General features: G+C 36.7%; 1 protein-coding gene and 1 pseudogene across 6 annotated transcripts; both read right to left on the minus strand.

The window, feature by feature from the left end:
* Positions 1-395: 395 nt before the first annotated feature.
* Positions 396-5,543, minus strand: LOC113314078 (annotated as a pseudogene).
* A 10,306-nt stretch (positions 5,544-15,849) lies between these two features.
* On the minus strand, positions 15,850-19,802 carry LOC113310497. Of its 6 annotated transcripts, XR_003341172.1 has the most exons (4): positions 18,481-19,802; positions 17,187-17,936; positions 16,786-16,920; positions 15,850-16,107 (listed from the first exon to the last, which is right to left on the minus strand). XR_003341172.1 is itself a non-coding variant. In XM_026559191.1 (2 exons), the coding sequence occupies exon 1, from the start codon at positions 19,768-19,770 to the stop codon at positions 18,505-18,507; it is 1,266 nt and encodes a 421-aa protein (XP_026414976.1). In that variant the 5' UTR covers positions 19,771-19,802; the 3' UTR covers positions 17,398-17,414; positions 18,481-18,504. The 6 variants fall into 6 exon arrangements, 2 of the variants coding, with proteins under 2 accessions (XP_026414976.1, XP_026414977.1); XR_003341174.1 differs by lacking the exons at positions 15,850-16,107; positions 16,786-16,920 and having other exon boundaries at positions 17,398-17,414; positions 18,481-18,611; positions 18,754-19,802; XR_003341175.1 differs by lacking the exons at positions 15,850-16,107; positions 16,786-16,920 and having other exon boundaries at positions 17,560-17,926; positions 18,481-18,611; positions 18,754-19,802.
* Positions 19,803-23,066: the final 3,264 nt, after the last annotated feature.

A 23,066-nucleotide genomic window follows, 5' to 3' on the forward strand; every position in this document is an offset into this window, starting at 1 on the left:
ACCAAACACCATCATCATTACACAAATTGTCAATGTTTTTCCTAAACATCCTTCTATTAGCAAGAGCATGAAAATACTTAGGACGTGGAGAAAATGGTTTAGGATAGACAGAATTGGGCTTGGGAGTCAGCCCGGCAGGGTAGGCAGCCGCCTACCCTTGCCGTTAGTTGGCTCCGCCACTGCTATTCATCCTATTCATGGGGAATCCCTTCAAATATTTCCACTCTGGTCCAACAATTTTGGGTTCATTTGACATCGATCAATGAAAAGAGTAACAAAAACATATTAGATCGAGACAACTGAGTCTAGGATCCTGTTGATGATTAAGAAAGAAGCCCGAACCAAGTTGGAATTACATACAAACTGTTTTACTGAAAAAATCTAATTGACTGGAACTATAGTGTTATTCAGATGCTACTAGGAAAATGGATGTATAAACATTCATGGGGAAAAAAAAAAAAAACGTTTGGCTGGAACCCTCAAAAGCTAACCTCACCAACATATACAGCTCACACTGGCTGGAACCCTCAAAAATTAACCTCACTAACATATACAGCTCATACTGGTGGTCTCAGTTGGGCACAGACTTCCATTGCTCCATGGACAGGGTCTGACAGAAAGCTGCTAATCAATGCATGGTTTAACGGGGCGTTACGGTCGACTGCTACCAAAACCTGTTGAGTAAGAGCATAATCAAATCTTGGAGCCCATTTCCTCGATCCCAATTGAGTCCCCATGGAACAGTTATCATCGACGACAGAAACGACATCTGTATCCATGTCCCTTCCTTCTCAACATCTGAATCTGGATATTTGGCATCAAGTAAAAACATACATTGGATCAGACAATAATAAACAGGATCAAATTCGTTCATTTTTTCTTACTCTTCTGATTAATCTATCAAATGAGAAAAGAGCTAATCACCTGAGCCATCAACAATGCCAGAAAAACTCCTGCTGTGAAAGGATAAAGCGGACCCAAATCACCTTCTGTTCTAGTTGCTCTAACTCCTTCACCAACCCTCCAAATCCTTGTTTGATCGATCTTTACAATCGGAAAAGCTGGCAGGCCATCTTTTTCCTGTTCAGACGATTGGAGTCAGATTACCTATATTTATTTACTCATGCGGCAATACATAAATGACATAAATGACAGATATTGTTGAGATTATTAGTCCCACATAGTATGGGCAATCTAAGATCCTGCAATTTATAACTCTATGGGCCTCTCCACTCATTGCCAATTGGTTTTGAGTTGGATGCCCGTATTCTAACAGATATACATACATAAATTCGGCTCGCAGCCATGACAACACTTCTGATCTCTATTCCACTAGCTATATCCTCATAGCACTCATACAAGATGTCCATAAAAGGATAATACGAGGCACTATAGGCTGTTTGGAAATCCATTTTGCCTTGCTGTGATAGAGAGTTGTACACAGACAACATGCCCTGTTGGAAACATCAACCACTAATTATAGCTTCCTAAAAGGGAGAAAGAAGTGAGCAAGAAAAATTGCAGGAGTTCCAACCTTGGTGGATATGGTCCTTGAAACGTTTCCGGTGATGCACTCAACCGTGTTCCTGTAAGCAAGGTCTTCGGCCATTCCCTTCCCAGTATACCTTCTGAACAAAGATTCAACGATTCCATGAACAGCTCCAAGAAAAATACCTGCCAAACCAAAGGGGGCGAAAATTTATAAAGAGAACTAACAAAAACCAAACAAAAAGGAAAAAAGAAAAAAGGAACTCTACCTCATTTGCCAAATATAGAACTCCTGTATTCTGCCTCGAGAGTAGTGGCGAACGTAAAAGGAGAGCCAAGAGCGACAGACCACCCTAAGGCAACATCTGTTGCTCTACCATAGATATCCTGCATAAAATTCACAGAGAAACTGAATAAGACTATGAAATACTCTATTACAATCAGTTAAATACTCTATTACACGTGACAAAAGAGTGGTAAGGGTAGGGCAAAAGGCTTGAATTAATTCCAGCAAAGCCAGAATTAATTACACGTGACTATGATAAAAAAGCAGCAGCAAATAGACCTGTTGGACAGCAAAGCTAGCATTAATTCCGGCACCATTTATCTCCTTCCCGTGAACATAGAGTCTCCTGCTCTTGGGGAAAACAGCAATCACACTAACTGATTTGTGAAAATTAACATCTTGGGCCCGCAAATGTCCAACAAAAACGTCTGAGAGTCCAAGTATGCTGGCAGGCTTCATGAGGGACAATATCTCCTGGTAGTTACCATCCTGCACAGCATCAAACATTTCCTGGTAAATTACATGTCATGTAATCTATAATTTATTCTAATGTTAAAATAAGTTTGAATTCCGGTTGCAGCACAGACATTCATAATTACCTGCACAGCTTCAGGCATCAACAACAAAAGATCACTCTTGGCAACAGTTTCACGAATATCACCTAAAGTTCCATTCTTCTCGTTGAAACCAACTAATCACGCTTCAGCAAAAGCATCACATTGCTTCCTCAAACCAATCTGTGCAGCACGATTAAATCAGAACATGATTAATCTTAGATTCATGGAAGTTCAAGCAGGCAGACAAAACATTTGAGAAGATATTTTACCTTGACTATAATGTCAGAGTTGGCTTTCACAAATGAATGCCTCAAAATCTGAGCTGGAGCAAGGCCCTAAGATAATACATAGATCGCCCAGTTGGAAATATTAATACACAATTACAAGTAACCATGTAAACACAATGCACAATAACTTCAAAAGAATAATATGATGCCAAAATTCATAATGACCAAAAGAATCCATTATATCTTACTAAGCTTTATTACGTTAGATGCATGAGATCAGCACTATTACCCCTCGATCACATTATAAAGTACATGAAAGAGTTAAGAGTTAAACAATAACACCAATCTGCTTAATTCCTTTAAATGCTTCAGGTAACAAACAGAATAAATCTCTGCCACCTCGAACGATATTCTGCAATGACAACAACAAAACAATAAATATTCAAAAAGGAAGGAAAGAAAGCACAAATCATAATATCATAGCACAGCCATGTTAAACTAATTGTGAGCTACATGTTTCTCAATAATGGATGGTTGCATAACCTAATCACAAAAAAAAGTTGCTAATGCCAGTCTAGTTTCAAAAGAACATAAGAAACTTGTAAAATTACCATACAAATAAATTTATAGCATCCAAGAATAAGTATGTAAGAATTTTATGACAGAAAATTTACTCCGGCGTACTTGACGCCAACAAACATAAGAAAAAAAAAAGCAAACTGAGCAGCATGGAAAGCTTGTAATTGCCTACCCAGCTAACATCAAAGTTTATCAACTGTTTGCAATTTTGTATCCTTCCACTCACTAGTTTATAGCATCCAAGAATAAGTATGTAGGAATCTTATGTCAGAAAATTTACCCCGACGTACTTGACCCCAACAAATTGCTCAACTCTGTAAGAAAAAAAAACAAGCAGAGCAGCATGCAAAGCTTGTAATTGCCTACCCATATAACATCAAAGTTTATCGACTGTTTGCAATTTCATATCCTTTTACTCATGTCATTTCCAAGAGTTTTAGTCTTGCTAAAAACTAAAACCATATCTCCACTCACTAGTTCACTAGTTTCATCTACCTAATTCGAGATATGTGTAAACTTAGGTGCTATATGCATAATTCCACATAGCGAATGTCATGTGAACCTAAGCTTGCAGAAAGCAAGCAAGAGTTTATGTATCCAATCTATAATTCCATCAAGGACAGAGTTCACAATCATAAATAAATCATTCTTCAACCCATGTTACCAGCTACTATTTTACAAAAGCAAAACAAAACTGAACCTAAACAAGGTTCCGCGTGCCTCTTCAAAAAGAACAAATCCTAACATCATAGCACAAGTTTAGCTAATCTTGAAGGTGCATACATGAGCAGCAAACGTAACTTGTCAATGTCAATCAAGTTTAAGACTATATTTCAAAAGTGTATAGTAAACTTGTTAAATTACCCTATAACCAAGTTTATAGCATCTAAAAAAAGTATGAATAAACATGAAGACGAAGATATTTTACCCCGGCATTCTTGAAGTCCAGAACTTAGCCAACTTCCCAAGGAAGAAAATAAGGCATAAATCGTAATCTCATATCATATATATAGGCAATTATTAACTACTCTTGAAGTCCTTACTTCTAAATTATTGTAAAATGCAATACTAAACAGAAAACAAAGGCGAAATTACCTCATCATTGCCAGCAACAGTCACCTTCTCCTTTTTAAACAAAGAAGTTTTAAAATCAGGGCTAACTGGTTTACTATGTGCTGCAACACTCATACGAGAAGCACATGATGATCCAATGGCTTGTAATTCCTTTATCTTGCGATGGAGTTCAGATTCAAGGTTGCCCTAATGAAAAATAGAACACAAATTATGAGACTAGTTTATATTTACATGCCTGGAAAAAAAAGAAAAAAAATGAGAAATTACAATGTATCAACACATACCTTGGTTTCTAAGAATTCGTGGGAATTCCATGCCCTGATTTTGCCAGAAATGGATATTAGGCCCGGTTTGTCTATCTCGACATCAGGCTTGTAGACAACATCAGAGCTTTTACCGAGTCCCATTTTATCTAAAATTGACTGAAATGCTTGACGAGTTGATTGAAACTCGTCTCTGGAGATTCTGAATTCAATAACGAATTCAAACTCACAACATATATTCACAATGCCACTCACAAGAGACGTAGAAGATGACTTCCTCCAAGTTTTGAAAACCCCATCCAGAATAAAGCCTCCATAAGCTAAGTCAATATAAGGGTGTCTATTTGGAAAATAAGCATCTATTGGATAAGGTTTTGGTTCACTAACACTGGAGCTTAAACTCTGTAAATTTTCTGTTATTGAAGATTTTATTAAAGCTTTAATCTCAAATGCATTTATCTGAGTTGACATTTTTAAGTATCCTCGTCAAGCACGACTGAGACACAATCCGGCCGACCCTTACCCATACGTCACCGGTCCCATTAATAAAAAAATGACAAACCCGACATCCAAGGTGTGCAGAAATAAAGCTGACAGGATCACTGTTGCTTGTAGGTGCGGTTGTAGGATCAGTGTTCAGTCTTATCAAAAGAAGACCAGAGCTCACAAGTAATATGGGATGCATTGCCTATGAATGCAGGAACATTCATTTACAGAGTTTCAAACTGCAAATCATTTCCTCATTTTGGTCAAATTCAGAACTCTATAAACTTCACCGGCTGACAATTGCACCAAAACCACTTAAATTCCCTTAAAAATGCCTTGCAGTGTCACTGTATTTTTGAAATAATTGTACATACTCCCCGCTGTGCCAAAAACTGACTAACAAAAGTTGGACAACAAAATGAAACTACATTCTCATATAATTCACTCTCATCTTCAAATATTCTGCAACCATCCATGTTGCTCTAGCAATAGATTTTTTCCTGTTCTACTCGCTTTATGACCATTATCTTCAAGGTATCAAATAATCCAAAAAAAAAAAAAAAAATTGCCCTCCTCCCTTTCCAAATTCCTACAGAATGGTAAAAAACTCTTGTTTTAATTTCAAATTCAGGTTAACTTCCATAGACACCTCGTGATAAAAAAACAGAAACGAATCCATTTGATAGATTATTATCAAATGGAAACAAATCCGTTATGAAACACTTGATAAGTAACTAAATCAAAGATGCTCTTCAACCTGTGTCTTCATAATATTAGCCACTGGTTTCATCAAGTTTGCATATATCTGAAGTAGGGTCTAAATAAAATGGGTCCAGCAGCCTGCTAACTGAAGTAACTGATTTAAAGTATGTCACCATTGAGACAATTGTATATAATGCAAAACAAGCAAATTGTGGCACGGTATATTATCTTAACCAAGTCTACTAGCACATGCCTTTCATAAGTAGCATAAAAGATGCATAAGGTCCTGAAGATGAGCGTATGTACTGGTAGGTCTTACAATTTGGCAGCGCTTCATGATATTGGTGGTTCTGACCTTGATGTTGTTAAATTTGACCCTACTGTGGCTTATGCAAAAGGGGGTTGATTAAGTCTGATACTTTGGTTCCTGAGTTCGACATAGCTGGCATCAAGTAGGGCTCTGACGATTCAACTGCTTCTAGTCTATGTTATTAGAATTCATTTTCTCTTGTTGTCCCTTCCGCTACAAAATAATCTCCTTGCATCTTTTTTAATTTTTACCTAGTTCTAGTTTAAAAGCTACGGTGATGCAGTTACATATATATGGTTTCGACAAATACTATTAATGCTCGTTAATAACTACTCAGAACATGTTATAATCCTAAATGAAACCTTCTAAGATTTTGGTTTACTGTGTGCAATATGAGATTTTACTACAACCAACTATACACAGACAGAGTATTTCGTCCTGTGTTCTTACCTGTTTTAGATCCATTACCACTTCCTTGACTGTTCAGGTTGTCGGGGTTCATAATGTTTGAACACTCCTTATACTCCTCCCATTGAGCCGATGCGCCAGCAACAAAACATGCACAGAAAATCAACATAACAGATAGCACGCATAAAAATACTATCACCCAAACTAAAATCATAAATCAAAGTGGGAAAAGAAAATTTTAAAATAAAACTCTGAATCGATACTTGTTTATAGAATAGATGCCTACCCAATCCCCATCTAGCGGAATCTGAACGGAGCGCCTCCACGGCACATTTTTTGCACAAGGTTTCTGCCATATCAACACACCTGGATAATTGACTCCAGAAAAGTTGTTTGTTCGCGTCATAACCTTTACTGTATTTGTTGGTCATAATAGAGCCAAGATTCTCCATCACTAAACAGATGTGAATTTCTTTGAAGTGTGAAGGAATCAATTTTAGTCCCTGAAACAGATCAAAGTCAAAATTTAATACTAATCAAACCTAATCGTCTAAATTAAGAAGCCTACTCTCATTTTACGTAATTACAAATCAACCGAAACGTCTAATTGATACTTCCATTACGTCGAAGTATCGTCCATCAGAAATCTCTGGATCCACGTCCTATAATGGTGCATTCAATTGCTTTGACCATTGAAAAATATTTGTACCAATCTGCATAATAGACACTGAATGTGTAAATTTTCAATGGCTAAACTGAAAATGGGAGTTACAGCCTATATGATACTCTAACAATGGCTAAACTGAAGAAATAAAAAAGGGAACAGAAGTATCAAAAATCAAAGGTTTAAGGAGAATTACCAACTTATATGCGTAAACATCAGTTTATGTTTTTTATCACTGCAGATTGAGATGACAGTAATACCTAGGTACTTTTGTGAGTTGGCGACCGATAAACATTGATGGGAAGGAAATACAAATGATTGGAGTTGAATGCGAACAGTAATGGGAAGAGTAAGCGCATCTCCAACGGACCTTCTAGGTTTCTCCTACGTGTATGTTTTAACCAAAGACCTAATTCGCTGTTCCCACAAAACTATATCCAGCCGTGTAATTTAGGGAGAAGGTTGTAGGTAGATCCTTTAAGAGCACCCACTATGGTGGTCACAATATAGCTTTGTCTCTTGAATGTGGAGAATAGCAACTCCTATGGTGCTCACATTCTCCATAAACTGGTAATCATAGCTAAGCACAGCCACATAGGTGAGCAAATTCATTGTAGTACAAATGATTCAAGTGGCATACATATATCATCACGTCAGTGGCATGCATATACAACTTTTGGGGCCTTAAATAAGAGAAGTGAACTTTCAGAGGTACGTTTTTATAGGGTTTGAGGCAGGATATACATTCTGAGGGATCTGGTAGCGTAATTTCTAGTGATAGCGGTCAGCTAAAGCATAATTTCAGCATTTCCACAAAACCTATCCAATATGACTAGCTAGGTGAGAAAAATTAACCAATAATGAGAACATAGATGATCAAATTTCTATTGGGGACGTAACCAGTACATGCAATTAAAATAATGCCAAAGGAAACTAGTTTAGACGGGCGCCACATGCTTGATGATTTCGAATACATAACCATAATTAGGGTAACTTGAATACGAGCTATAGAAGCATACCAGCCTTTCCAGTTAGAAGAAGGCACGCCTTATCTAAGTTGCTTCTTTGTTACGCTGTCCACCAATTTTACGATTCTCACCAGATTATAAACGTCACAAATACTTTGTGATATCGAAACTTTCCAGGAGCAGTCCGCACTTTTAGAAGCTGAACTTTACTTTGTAATATTCCATGAGGGTATGGTGAAGATTGCTATGTGCAACCACCATTTCTGATGCGCGAGAAAATGCAGGCAAGTTAAGGCACGGGTGAAATAAGAATCTCAAATAGCAGTGGGCGCCTAATTGGTTGGCTGATGCGGCGAGTTTACTTGTGACTAAAAACCCTTGGAGGATTTGACTATCCTTTTCATTACACCAGTTTTGAGCATCTCTAACAGGTATCTCCCATCATTTCAACTCCTTGAACAATCCCCTGTTAGACGAAGTCCGGAGGATGATCACGCTGAGGTAGCGCGCATTATTTTCGAGAGATTTACGAGTCCGCCATGAATGATCAATTCATATGCCATAAGATTTGACACCATGACACGCATGAGGACTGTTGTATTTAAAATTAATGCTCAACCAAGACCACAGTTTCTCCATCTTTTGAACTTTTAATTGTGCACTGTCAAAACATGGCTCCGGTCATGGCAGACCTGTGGAACACTTGTGGAGTAGAATCTTTCTTCCTGGATTTAATTCATCCTTGCACTCATTGATACTTGGCAACCTTCTCCGTCGTTGATTGAGTTGCGCTGAACAATGCATTTAGAACTGCCCTTTGAATTATAAGCCGTAGAGGGTCATTCTGCAACATGAAAACAGTTCATGGTCAAACAAAGACTAAAGCTGGATAATGAATGAATGATTCTTGCTATCAGCTTGATCAATTAGAGCTCAGACAGGCATAATGAAGAATGGAATCTTAAGCCAATTTCCAGATCGGAGCTACAAATAGAGAATTACAAGCAGATTTGAACTCTTGGAAGAAATTCTCATGGTTTTGCACTAAATTGACCAGAATGAAAAATGATTACAAGTTTAACTGTGGGATTTTCCCAACATAGCACAGAGAGGAGTGAGAGAGAGATTGAAACACTTAGAAAAATAAGAATCTACGTTCCTAAAACTTCTGTATATTTTTATTGACATAAAAATGGCCTTAAATAGCCTTTACATAAAACACTAACCACTAATTAACCCACTAACAATTAATTCCTAAACTTTAGCTCCCATTTCCTATATTAAATCACGTTCAACATTACCTAAATAATAGGAAATACCAAATAATAAGTCTCTCATAATCACACGTATAACAGTACCTAATTATTAGGATTAATTCTGGATATTTTGAATTAATATTTCCAACATCCTCCCATAATTCAAAATATCTTCATAACGACCATCTATCTTCATAACTACCATCTTCAAAATCTGCAACACCTTTAATAATTTATCACCATCATCATCATCATATTGCTGGATTCTCTTCTGTGGCGGCACTAACTTCACCAGATAAACCTGCAAAGTTGAGCATTCAAATTCCAATTCCCGCATTTTTTTTACTTTTCAGACTTAATAGAAATGACAAATATAATATGGGTTGGTCCGATGGGATCTAGGTCGTCAACTTCAAACAAACTTACAAAAGGTTTTGACAAACCTAGAAGACCGTCTATTTCCACAGACTCGTATACTTTGAGCCATTACAAAAGCATACCAATTTAAAATTACTACAACTACAAAGTCAAAATCAACTTGTTGATACCCTACAACATTTGGGTCCGGGCACAATTTTTTAATCTGCAAAACAACTCAACAAGCTCAGAACTAAATTGAGAACTTAATACATTCATGTTACCAAATCTATAACTAGGAAGCACCACTAACAGGCAGTTCTTCAATAATCATCGCAAACTTTTCCAAGAATCAGTTTTCAGTAATATGTGATAGTCAAACAACAAGTTTGTGGATCAAAACATCTATTCACCTTAACCACATAAAAATCAAATCTAGCTCAAGGGTAGGATATTACCTACTTACAAGCTAAAGGAACCAGCATCTAGTTCTTGAACACAAGCCAAATTCTTAAGCATAAACCTTGGAAGATCTTCATTAGTTCAGGAACTTGTTGCTCATACTTTACTACAAATTTCTCCAAGAAAGACTTGTCTACCAATGTTGAACTTGATTTTTATCGAAATTTTTTCCCTAATCAGATCTCTGGAGACTAAATTTTTTACCAAGCTTTATGGAGAACTCATAATTGTTCATACAAGCAACTATTTCAATTCTAAGGTTTATCTTGATTATTGCCAACACAATTAGTTCGATTAAATTCTACATGCAGTATCACATCCATAACAAAGTATACTCTACTGCATCGGTTCAGAACTAAAGCATAAAATTACTACAGCATGATATATATTCTTCAGTTTTTTCATACATATTGAGTATTGAAGCAACCCAATATTCATAGCGGAAATCACAAAGCAAGCATAAACAAGAGTTGAGCTAAAATATGAAAGAGCAGCTGGAAGTAAACAAAAACCGTGAAGATAATGTACACAATATGTTCATCACTGAAACGTTAAAATCAACCATGAAACCTAAAAAAACAGATTAGTGTTTTTTGTTACCTCTCTGTAGAACGCTTCTTCCTTCTCGTCATCTTCACCAGCAGGAAATCTTCAATTGTTCTTCGAATCTCAACTAACAAAACACTGTTTCACTGATTTATCTCTATACTAAAAACCCTCTCTGAAGAACAAGAGAGAAGAAGAAACTAAATGAATCGATTTCTCTCTTTGTCTTCTGTTATTCCTTACACCTTCCCGCGCTGTCGATAATAACAATGAAGAACTATTTTGGTCGTTCAATTCATCCTCGAGATGTCGTGTTAGTTAGATTAGGCTCTCAGATAGCAACACGTGGAGATGTTATCGAGACAGGTGGACATCTTAACGTGTGTGACTGACACACACGTGTGAAGGACATTTCAGTAATCTTACCACATGTATGAGATCTCCCTATTGACAAGTCAACGCGATAACTTGACGGAGATGGTTAAAGTGGATGGAATCCGTATAACTTGCCTAGTTTTGCAAGAAATAAAAAAAAGTGGTCTAGAAATGAAAGTGAGGGTTCAGACCAGGTCTACTTCTGCATATAATCCTTATCTTTTCTTTAAAGTGTTAACTAATCCTAGAGTATGTGTTTTTTGTTGATATAACTTCCCTAAGATTTAGTTGTCAAATTCGTGTTTTTGTGGCAAAGATTGATGTAAAACAATGTCTAACTATAGTACTTCTACTGCAGTAAGACATTGTGCTAAGAAAAATTAAACCTCTTTCACCCTGATCACAGTTATGATAATCTTGAATTTTCACATATAATTTTTTTTTTTTTTTTATATTTCCAAACCTGAGTTTTCTCATATGATTAGATTTTTTCTTCATGTTCCCTGTACTTGATCATATATTATGTATTCTTTTTGAAATTGTGGTTACTTGATCACGTATTATGAAATAGTAGTTATGTTCTCTGTGCTTGATCATATATTACGTATTCTTTTGGATCTGATCACGTTTTATGAAATGGTAGATTTGGACCACACAATATATATCAAAATTGAATTCATTTTAGTTTCTTTCAATGCATAATTTCAAGCAATTGAATTTCTTTGCTAATCATTTATGGACTTTTGTCTTTTCAAATCATATTGCAATCCCTATAATGGTTTCTCTCAAGCATACAGGTTAGTTCCGGAACTCTATGCTCTTCTACAGCAACTGTGATGTTGTTTTATATTCACAGCAACACGCAACATTTCTTCTAAATAAAGACTGGAGATAGTTACGGGACATTTTAAGAGCAGGGTTGGAGGACAAACAAATTAATGGATAGTTATATATTATATTTAAACTTAAAGTTCAAAATTTTAATGAAAAAAAGGTCACAGTTCATATTCTTACATCTTTTTATGTTTTTCGTTTACGTTACATTTGATCTTTTATACGCTGAGGAGACATATCCGAAACAAATCTTTTTCTAAGCATGCATTGGGACGGGGCGAGGCGAAGCCGAACCACACCAAATCAAAAATCATAATTAAGCATGTATCAGGACGGGGTGAAGCCCCACGATACCAAATCCTGAACGATGGGCCAGGCGAAACCGAGCCACACCAAATCAATAAAACATCGAGACAGGACGGCGTAAAGCCCCGTGATACCAAATCAAAAATACACGGGCAAGGCGAAGCCACATTACACGAAAATGACCAATCGAAAAATATGGTTAACAGAAGAAAATGATGGTGATGGTTTTCGGCGCACCAGGCACAAAATCTAGTTATTTATTATGCCTCAAAAAATCCAGTATGCTCAGAACAGGTTTCCTAATGGTTACTTGTTGTGGCATTTGTGGTGGTGGGTATGTGTAGTGGTTGTGACAATGTAATGATTTAGTCTGTTAAGCCCAAGCCCACTTAGTAATGCAAACCAGCCTTGGCATTAGCTATAGGGAAAATTAGGCGCACGCCCAAAAAAAATATTTGCATTGTCAAGCTCACAATTAACTATAGGTACGGTACCGACACCCATAATTATATGAAATTATTAAAAATGTCTGTACACGGATTATGCATCCGCATGACGGGTTATGCATCAGGGGTATAATTGGCAACGCAACTTGGATATAACATATCTAAAAATCCGCGCCTTTGAATTTTAAAATTTTTATATCGTTGGAAATCTTTTTAAGAGCGCTACACAACGAGTATAAACAAGAATATCAAATTTTTGTTTTTCACGAAAAAATCGGAGGTGATCATCATTTTAGGCAAAATTTTCGAAAACTTGATACATAACTATTATGCAACCACCAAAAAAAATGCATAACACATTCTGCAGACGCATAACGAATTATGCAACCATTTTCTCCACTGCATAACAAATTATGCATTTGGATAACAAAGTTATGCATCTATAACAAGTTATGTAACCATTGTTTTGGTTGATTTTAGTGCATACATAAAAAAAATTGATGCCTAATGCAGTATGCATCCATATTTACGGATGCATATCAGGTTATGCATCTATTTTCTCGATGCATAAAAGATTGTGCAACAATTTTCTCGATGCATAAAAGATTGTGCAACAATTTTCTCGATGCATAATGCATTATGCAGTCATATTTTCGGATGCATAACCTGTTATGCATCCATTTTCACGACTGGATAACATGTTATGTAGATATTATTGTAGGTGCATGACAAGTTATGCAGCCTTATTTTTTGTTGGTCTCAATACTAAGAAAAAAATAGTTGCATAACGTGTTATGCAACCGTTTTCTGGACTGCATAACAAGTTATGCAAAAAAAAAAAAAAGGTTTGCAGAACGTGTTATGCAACCAATTCCTTCTCTTACATTGTGCATATCCTCTCGTAGTGCAATCATTTGGTAGGTTTCATGAAGTTGGTGGAACATTATTGACTGCTATGTTGAATCGTTGATCTACCTTCTCAGCCTCAAGATTCATGGTAGATTCAGCAACCAAGTTAAGAGCATATCTAGCCAAAGCAGCTGCATTCTGATTTTTATCTGCAAAGCTAGCTTGATCAATTTTGAATGCTAATATCAAAATCAGTATCAGACCAAACAGCTTTAAGCTAGCTTGATCAGTTTTGAATGCTAACACACGCTTTTGGCCTGCTGAGCATTTTCGCATACACACATACCATGATTTTTCATCCCTGAGTCCTAACAATTTTTCATAGATTGGCCTAGAAATTTCACCAACTGAATTCAGCCTCACAAGAGATAATATTATATAGACAAGGTATTTGAAAAATTAATTTCACTTGCCATTACATCATTTGGTCCTACGAAATAACATACTATAGCTTCTTGGATAACATATCTCAAAACCAAAAAAAGACAAGTTTTAAACGACGAAGATGTCTAAAGATTGTGATCTTACTATGAACCAGAAGGATTAATGGAAGGAAAAAACCTCAAAGATGGTAGCCACTTTCCAATATACCAGTGATGAGTTACAAGGATAAAAGATCCTGCTGCGGCTTTAACAATTCAATGTTGTTGGCTAAACAGAGCGCAACTAACAATACTAGTGGCTTCAATGTATCGATCCACACATCCGGAAACGCAACTACTTTCACCCCCACTCAGTCTCGTTCCAGGCTTAGTGATACACTTCGAAAAGCATTTTCCCCTGACAGTCTGATGAGTAGTAGTAGCAGTTAGAAAATGACATAAAAGCTAGCAAATCAACTAATCATCAATTGTCCTGTATCTATTCATGTTGCTTCAAGTGAACAAGTTACAATACTGATGATGCATCAGAGTTAACGAACCAAAGAACAAGTTAGTCAGACGAGACAGCTACTATGGTTTATCATGATGTTCCCTAGCACCAAAAAACGTTCAGAAATTAGATTCAAGGCTCATTCGTCTCCATTCCCGTTCTCTGAGCTTTAAGCATTTTCCTCCAGCATCAAGATACATCGATCTCCATTCGCAAATCTCGGCCATCGACTGCAGATTAAAACCAAATTTTATATGAAGTGGAAGACCACAGAACCACCTGCCAATCGATCCATACCAAACCCTAAATTCCATGAATGGAATCATACCCGAGCTTTAATTTCTTCTTAATTGCTCAAAAACTGGTAATTGCAACAGAAACCCAATAACAAATTCTTCTCAATTGTCAGTCACCAACAACAAACCCATATCAATATCAACTCCAATTTTCGTTCGATTAATGGTCACCAGTAAGCCCTAGATCTTCTTCGTGTGAATCTGATAATAGCTTCACCTCTTTCTTGAAACAACACCAAGTTCAAACTCCTTAATCAGCCCTAACATGAGATTTCTATCACCATTATTTGTAGCTTCCCAACCATTTTTCTTATATTTGATAACCTTGCGAAATCAGAGATAATCATCTCAAATTTCTCTGTCAGAAGAAATCAAAGTTTTCAATTCAATGAAAACAACTCAGAGATTCGTCCACAGAAGGTAAAGATTTGATTTTTCTGCAATTTGAGATAGAAATCGAAACGCTAAATGAAGCCAACACTGACTAAATATTATTTATAATGAAGAAGAAGACGAGATTTTGCCGATGCATACCCTCAAAATATTTACATGATTATCGTAGTTCCCCTTTTTGCCTCTCGTTTTATGAGCAATGAAAAAAAATCTCCGAATAACATAATTTTAGAAAATCTGGGTATGGGAGAATTTTCACCGAGAAAATGGGTGCGCGCCTGTAGATTTCTGGGCGTGAGTTTCACAGTGGAGAAAATCTGAAGAATGGGTCTTTCTGTAGTTTTCACTTAGCTATATCACTCAGATCAGTTATTAAACTGCAACACTGGACACACTCTACCAATAGCCTGCTCTTACAGAATCTGTAGTTTAGCTTTCTGGTCCCTGCAAGATCATATCATTACATGATCTCAGAATGTTGTGGTTGGATCTATTTTAGCTATCTTCCCTGTTAAGAGAAATCTGATTACCTTAGTCGGTGGTGACCAGATGGTCACTCCGTACATCATTATCATTTGTTTGAATTTCCCAAATTCATAAAAACACAAATTCATGGAGATGCTAGCCAAATATTCTGAAACAGGAATACATTCAGTTGGGTCTTGTTCACAATTGCACACATATTTCTTTTCTGCTGCCAAACACAACAAAAAAAGTGATTCTACAAGAGAGAAGCTATGTAGAGCAACTTTTGTTCTCATTTCTGTATTTTGATCATATATTCTTGTGCTACTAGTACCTGATCAGAATCTTACCTATAGGGTCATTTTTACAAAATTCTAACTTACTTGAGAAAAACGAAAAACCATTTGGTTATATGCACAAAAAGATTTACTGGCTTACTTCTGCACACACAAATCTCTTGCAGCTGGACCCTCCTAACAACCAGCTCTAGGTTTCATTGAAGTATTCAAACCTGGGAGCGCCTGCCTGCATATTGCTCAATTATCTATTGTAGCTGCACAAGCTTCCCCGCGTACATCTGCAAAGTTGAACATTGTAATCCCAATTCCAGCATTTTCCAGACTTTTCAGACTTCAAAAAACACATACAATATGGGTCGGGATCTGGGAAGTCAACTTTTGACAAAAAGTTCTAGAAAACCTGGAAGACTGTCCCTTTTTTCTACTTTAATATACAACATTCATATGATTAATCCAGTAGTTAGTGTTAAGAGCAAACCAAAACTCTCCTCATGGTTTCCCAAAAACAAACTTCAGTCTTCAAGCCATTACAAAAGCATACTAATTTGAAGTTACCAGAACTAGAAAGTTAAAATCAATTTGTTGACACCCTAAAGGTTTTGGGTTCCATTATTATATTTTATTCAGCTAGAGAACTTAACCAGCTGGAAACCAATTTGAAAATTCACATGATATATCCATGTTACCGAATCCACAATTAGGCAGCACTAATAACAGGCAGTTTTTTGATAATCTTTGCAAACTTCTCCAAGAATCACTTTTCAGTTTTTTATGTTAATCAAACAAGTATTTCTGCGGGTCAAAACGTCAGTTCACCTTAACCAGACAAAAACTCAAACGTGCGTCTGATACGGAGATCATAGCAAGAACTAGAGCTAAAATGTGAAAGTGAAGCAGGATATAAGCAATAATGGGAAAGACGATGTACACTGTAATTTAAGAATGCAGATAATTACCGTGTACTAATCTCATCAAATCCTTCAGTTCTGCAGTACGTCTTGGTGACTAAAGTTTGCAAAGATTCATCTACCATTGTTGAAAGTGCATTTATAGAAATCATCTTCTTAATCAAACCCTTGGAGACTAAAATCCTGATAACAGAACACCTTGGGATAAGCCTCTCCTTCAAGCTGCGACTAAAAACTATTGGAGATTCAGTAATGCTTAATAAAATTGTAACCCTTTTCATTCACAAGGAAATTCATAACCGCCAAACCATTAATTTTGATCCTTTGTACATCCAGACACAATATCTGTCGCGCCAGACAGATGTTGCATAAAACTGAGAATGCTCACCAGGCTGAGTTCGAACTCAGCCTGAGCTGGATCAGTAAACAGAATATTCAAAGCTGGTTACCTGTTTCTTTCTTCCTTCCCTCGGATGTGATCTGATTTTATACACAGAGGGAGCAAGTAAATCAGTCAGTGTCCTCAATTTTGAAGACACAACATCTGTCGCGCCAGATAGATGTTGCGCGAAACTGCAGTCAGCTCACCAGGCTGAGTTGGAACTCAGTCTGAAATGGATCGGTAAACAGAATATTCAAAGCTTGTTACTTTTTTTTTTCCTTCCCTCTGATGTAATCTGATTTTATACACGAAGGGAACAAATAAATCAGTCAGTGTCCTCAATTCTTTACGAGATGCCAAAAAATTCTTCATAGAATAGAGACCACATCATAAAATGCACAAATTAAAATTCAGAAACAGAGAACATTCAGTGGATCATGTACACACTTCCTCGCATACTTCTTTTCTTCTGCCAACACGCAACATAAAGAGTAAGAGGGAACTGAAAATTTTCATGTGTTTCAGAATTTCAGGCAATGGGAGAGAAGCATTCTAAAGCAACTTTTGTTCGTATTTCGAAATTCATACTCCTTTGCTACTATATCAGATTCTTAAGTCATAACTAAAGGATCATTTTACAAAATTCTAACTTGAGAAAAACGTAAAGCCATTCGGTAATACTCAAAAGAGAAATACTGGCTTACGGCACCCACAACCAGCCCTAGGTTCATTTGTACTTCAGTATGCAAGCCTAAGAGCAACTGCCTGCGTGTTGCTTGATTCTCTTCTGTTGCTGCTCTAACTTCACTGAACTCGCCTGCAAAGTGGAACATTGTAATTCCAATTCCAGCATTTTCAACATTTCAGACTTAAAAGGGGAAAATATAATTTCATTTCCAGCATTCTCGATTTTTCAGATTTAAAAATTAGCAATATAATTCTAATTCAACCACTTTCGACTTTCCAGTTCCTAACCAAGATTTATGGAGAACTCATAATTGTTCATACAAGCAACTGTTTCAATTCTAAGGTTTATCTTGATTATTACCAACACAAATAGTTCGATTAAAGTCTACATGCAGTATATAGACTTCCATATCAAAGAAAAATCTACACTTTGAGTGTCCGAAATATACTTGCATCGGTTTCAGAATTAAAGCATAAAACTACAACAGCATTATATATATTCTTCATTTTTTTCATACTATTGAGTTATGAAGCAAACCAATATTCATAGCGGAAATCACAAAACAAGCATAGACAAGAGTTGAGCTAAAATATGAAAGAGAAGCTGGAATCCTGGAACTAAACAAAAACCGGAAAGATGATGTACAGAATAATTTGAGATTACGGATAATTACCGTGTATTCATCTCCTCAAATCCTTCAGTTCAGAAGTAGGTCTTGATAATTAAGCTGACACTGGAATACCTTTATAAGTTCAGGAACTTCTTGCTCGTACATTTTGACAAACTTCTCCAGAAATGCCTTGTCTACCATTGTTGAAAGTGGATTAATACAAATTTTTTCCTGAATCAGACCCTTGGAGACTAAAATCCTGATAACTGAACATCTAGGGATAATCCTGTCCTTCAAGCTGCAATTAAAAACTATAGGGCTTCTGGAAATACTTACTGAATTGTAACCCATTTCATTGACAAGGAAATTCATAATCGCCATAATCTTCTTTTCAGAAGCCAACATACATTGAGGATTTCTCCTAAATGCTGATTGAATTTGATCCTCAGACCAACCCCATCTCTTGTAAACATCCTTCTTGCTTTCCCAATTTGCTTCGGTCATTGATGTCAACACTACTATAGCTCTAGGAAATGTGGTTTGTAAATGATCAAAACCCACTTCTTTAACCTTTTCTACAATCTCTTTAAATCTATTGGCATTTTCTGCATATACTCTTGGGCATTGGATTAGATACTTAGAAATATTAGTTTGAGGGACACCTTGATTTCTCAAAAGGTCTATGTTGACCATCACTTTTTGAACTTGACTTTCCCTGAGAATCCAAGAATTTCTTGGAATCATTTTAATGACGCTTTCATCATACTGAACAAGGCTCCTAAGTTTATCAAAGGAAGGAATTATTTCTTTATTTAAGCTTTGCATCAGTAATCCAGGGACAGTTGAGATGAAATTGGCAAGCTCAATTTCATAAAGCCCCTTTGATCTGAAGAAATCAAGTTTGGGTTTAAGGGTTTTATGAGGATTGGCCAAGAGGATGGATGGATGCTTAGTGATTAATTTAGAAATGTGGGATTCAGTAAATCCGTAAGTCTTAAGTAGGATTAAGACTGAATCTGGTTTGGTTGTGGTTTTGAATTTGATTTTTTTAGAAGCAATAATTGCTTCAGTTTGTGATAATCCACATGAACTAATCAGATAAGAAACCACATGTGAAGAATCAGACTCAAAATCGCTAGAAGTAACATTGCTATTACCATTATTACTAGTAGTATAGAAGGAATTAAAGATGGAAGTAACCCTAGATTTTGAAATTACAAAAACATTTTGATTTTGTGGTGTAAAGAGAAAATACTTAGCTGCTAATAATGTTGAAGAAGAAGATTCTCCATTGATGATGCCGGTCGTCCTTCTCAGAATCCCCCCTGATTTACACAACAAAGATCGAAACATTGCAACCCCAAAAACCACCAGAAGAAGGAAGATTGGTTGAGTACTTGTCAAAGAGGCTCCGGAGTTACGGAGCAGATATTTCAACCCCACGGTCTAACAATAGACCAATAGGATATTGTGGAGTGCTTCACAACCAAATTAGGGGGACTATATCCTTATTTAGTAGTCTATGAAGCAATCACAATGAGAGAGATTGGTTTATGGTGCGTATGGATACCAGTAGTAAAAGGTCCTACAAATTATAACCGCAAGTGCACGGTGTCGAAAGTGGCAAATGTGCAAGTACGGGTCGATCCACAGAGACAAGGTGTGTGTGAGTTGAAGTTTCCTAGCTAATTCTGAGCTAGTGACAGTGGCAATGAGCCAAAGAAGCAGTGAGTGACAGTGGCAAAGGAACAAAGAAAAATCAGTGGCAATGAATAAGAAAAACTTAACCAAAACAGAACATGGGAGAGAAATTATGGATGAGAATGAAGTGTATGGAGATGGATGAGAATTCTCTTTCACCTAGCTAGTTTGCCTAGGTCAGGTTTTTGTCATATGGCTAGTTAACTAACCTTACAGCCTTAGCTAACCCCTAGTATTGGTTGTCTGTTTAAGGCACAGGCAATCACAGGTCAACTAGGCAGTGGATTACTAACTAATGTAGCTGATTAACCCCTTAGAGCCACCACTGACCCCTAGCATTAGTGGTCTTCTTACAGCACCACTAATCACAAGTCAGTTGGGCTTTTAGGAATCTAACTAGCCTAAGCTATTTTGAGTTCAACAAAAACTATCCTAATGGCTAACCATCATGGTTCAATGGTCTTCTCTAAGGTTTAAACAGGGAAATTACATGATCATGTGAAGAAACATTACATACATAGAGCTTAACACAAACATAACATGGATTAGAACATAACAAACATGGTGATTAACATTGACAGAATTCGAACAATACATTCACATGAACTGATATTGAATTAAAGATATTAAAATTTAAACAAAACCTAAGAACTAAACAGTGAAGCAAAAATTGAAATTGGAAAACAAAGAAAGACTAAACCTAATGACACACTGGCTAGTCCAGGCATGCCTCAATTTCACACCCAACACCTTCTATTTATACAAGCAAGCAAAAACCCAAAAATCCCCAAATTATCAGAAAATTAGGGTTTCACCAAAAAGTGAAATTGACTCACCTAACTCTCTGATTTCATCTCAATAGTCTCGACCCATGCTTCCTTCTCTTCTTCTCCTGCTTTTCCCATGCTCTAATTGCAACTCTATTCCAACCTAATCTACCAATTTCACCTCTAGGGTTTCTGATATCGGTGAGGTGTGAAATTGATAGATTAGAAGGCTATAAAGTAGGTGAAAGTGGTAGTGATGATGGGGTTTAGGGTTGGTAGGAGCCATGATGGCTTTGGTGGTGGATGTGGTGGTGGCAGACGGAGCAGGTGGTGGTGATGGCGTCACTGTGCACAGAAGGGGGGAGAAGAGGATGGGTTCGATATTTTTGGAGTAGGGGGTGTTTGGTTGGGATGGTATAGGGTTAGGTTGTTCGAGTGTGAGGCGGGTACAGCAAATCTTGATGTCTTGCAAAGCTGAGCCGTGGGATAATATCTTCTGGGACGGATCTAACGGCGAGATGGAGACAGATCATGAGCGACCGTTGGATGCCTGATACAACGAAACTGACGGCTCAAGATGGAGTTGGGTGATGTAGTGTTAGACAGGAGCTTCAGACTTTGATGTAATGGCGATGCTGCGACCGTAGGATGCTGAAATGATCCAATCTGACGGCTAGAAAGGGAAACGGGTATGGATATAGGAAATGGACTTGGGTGAGGGTTTTGGGCATTGGGTATGCCAAGCCCATATCTTCTTTAAGAACAATTCTTCCTCTTCAAGCCCACTTCTAGCATTTTGGTCTTGTGCACAACATTCTTCGCGGCTTCCTTGTGTAATTCCTCCCGGCTTTTCACCGCTTTTCTGCTCTTTTCCGCTCCGTTATTCATCCAAACTTTATTTATTACCTAAAAATGAAAAATTAATTAATAAAAATATTTATTCTTGAAAACAAAGAAAATACAGAATATGGGATAAAATGTAGAATTAATGCACAAAAGATGAGTTAAATGCCAAGAAAAATATATAGAAATATGCACTTTTTAGCACTCATCAAATACCCCCAAACCTGAATTTTACTTGTCCTCAAGTAAAACAAAACTAAGGAAATCCTACCTATACCACTGTCGCTGGTCTCTCGAATGCATTTAGCATATGCACTAAGCCTTTTAAACCACTAAGTGTCCCTAGTGGACGAGTGAAGTCTCGTGAAGGTTTTCTTAGAACGTACCTACAAAGTTCTAGGTCAAAATATAAGCTCATATTCCATCAAATGTGACATGTGCAAGACAGTTTAAGCTCACAGCAAAATGGAGATGTCAATCTAGCTATCAAAGGCACAATCCTAGCACTGATAACAAAAAAAGACATGTGATAAGAGTGTAAAGTGTATCTACACATGTGTAAAGAAAGATCTGAAGTTATGACTACTAATCACCAAGAGATAGTTTCTCAGGCTAAGAACCAAGGTCGAAATCTAGCTAGCTGTCCGGACTTTACGAGAATTGTGAATGAGTTGGAGGTATTTCACAATTACTCGCGTTGTACATCAATGGCATACACCCTTCCTTGCTTATTACAATAAAACACAAAAGATGACTCTTTACATGACACTTATTTACATTGACTACTCTCTTTTTATTTTTGGAACAAGAGATGATGGAATTGATAAATACTTGATTTTTTTGTATTTTTCTGATATTTTTTTCTGAATATATACATCGTTTTTTTTTTTTTTTTTTTATTTTTTTTTTTTTTATTTTTTTTTTTTTTTGATAAAGAAACACTTTTGATACATATACAAAAGGAAACAAAAGATTACATGACACTTTGCAAGAGGTAGCCCTTTTTGATGCACCCAGTTAAATTCGATGGTTGTCTTTCTTAATGTAACCTCCACCTTCTATCCCAACCAACCAAAGAACAAGCTAGTCAAGTTTCGTTCAGTATTCTAAAGTGATTGGCAATCGTGACTTTCTATCAAACACCTTGAAGATCGAGGCTATACATGTATTGGTAGATCGTGCGCGTGCAAATTTCTTATCACTATGTGAATTGTGCTAGAATCAGGGTGCCTAAATATCTAGACTAAGACTCCTAATAATTACATATTTGCACCAGAGTCAACATTTCAAGGTAAATGAGCTCCATTTTTATGTTTTTTTTTTCAATTTTTTATTTCT

This window comes from Papaver somniferum, chromosome 9 (genome assembly GCF_003573695.1).
Source record: "Papaver somniferum cultivar HN1 chromosome 9, ASM357369v1, whole genome shotgun sequence".
NCBI classification, from domain to species: domain Eukaryota; kingdom Viridiplantae; phylum Streptophyta; class Magnoliopsida; order Ranunculales; family Papaveraceae; genus Papaver; species Papaver somniferum.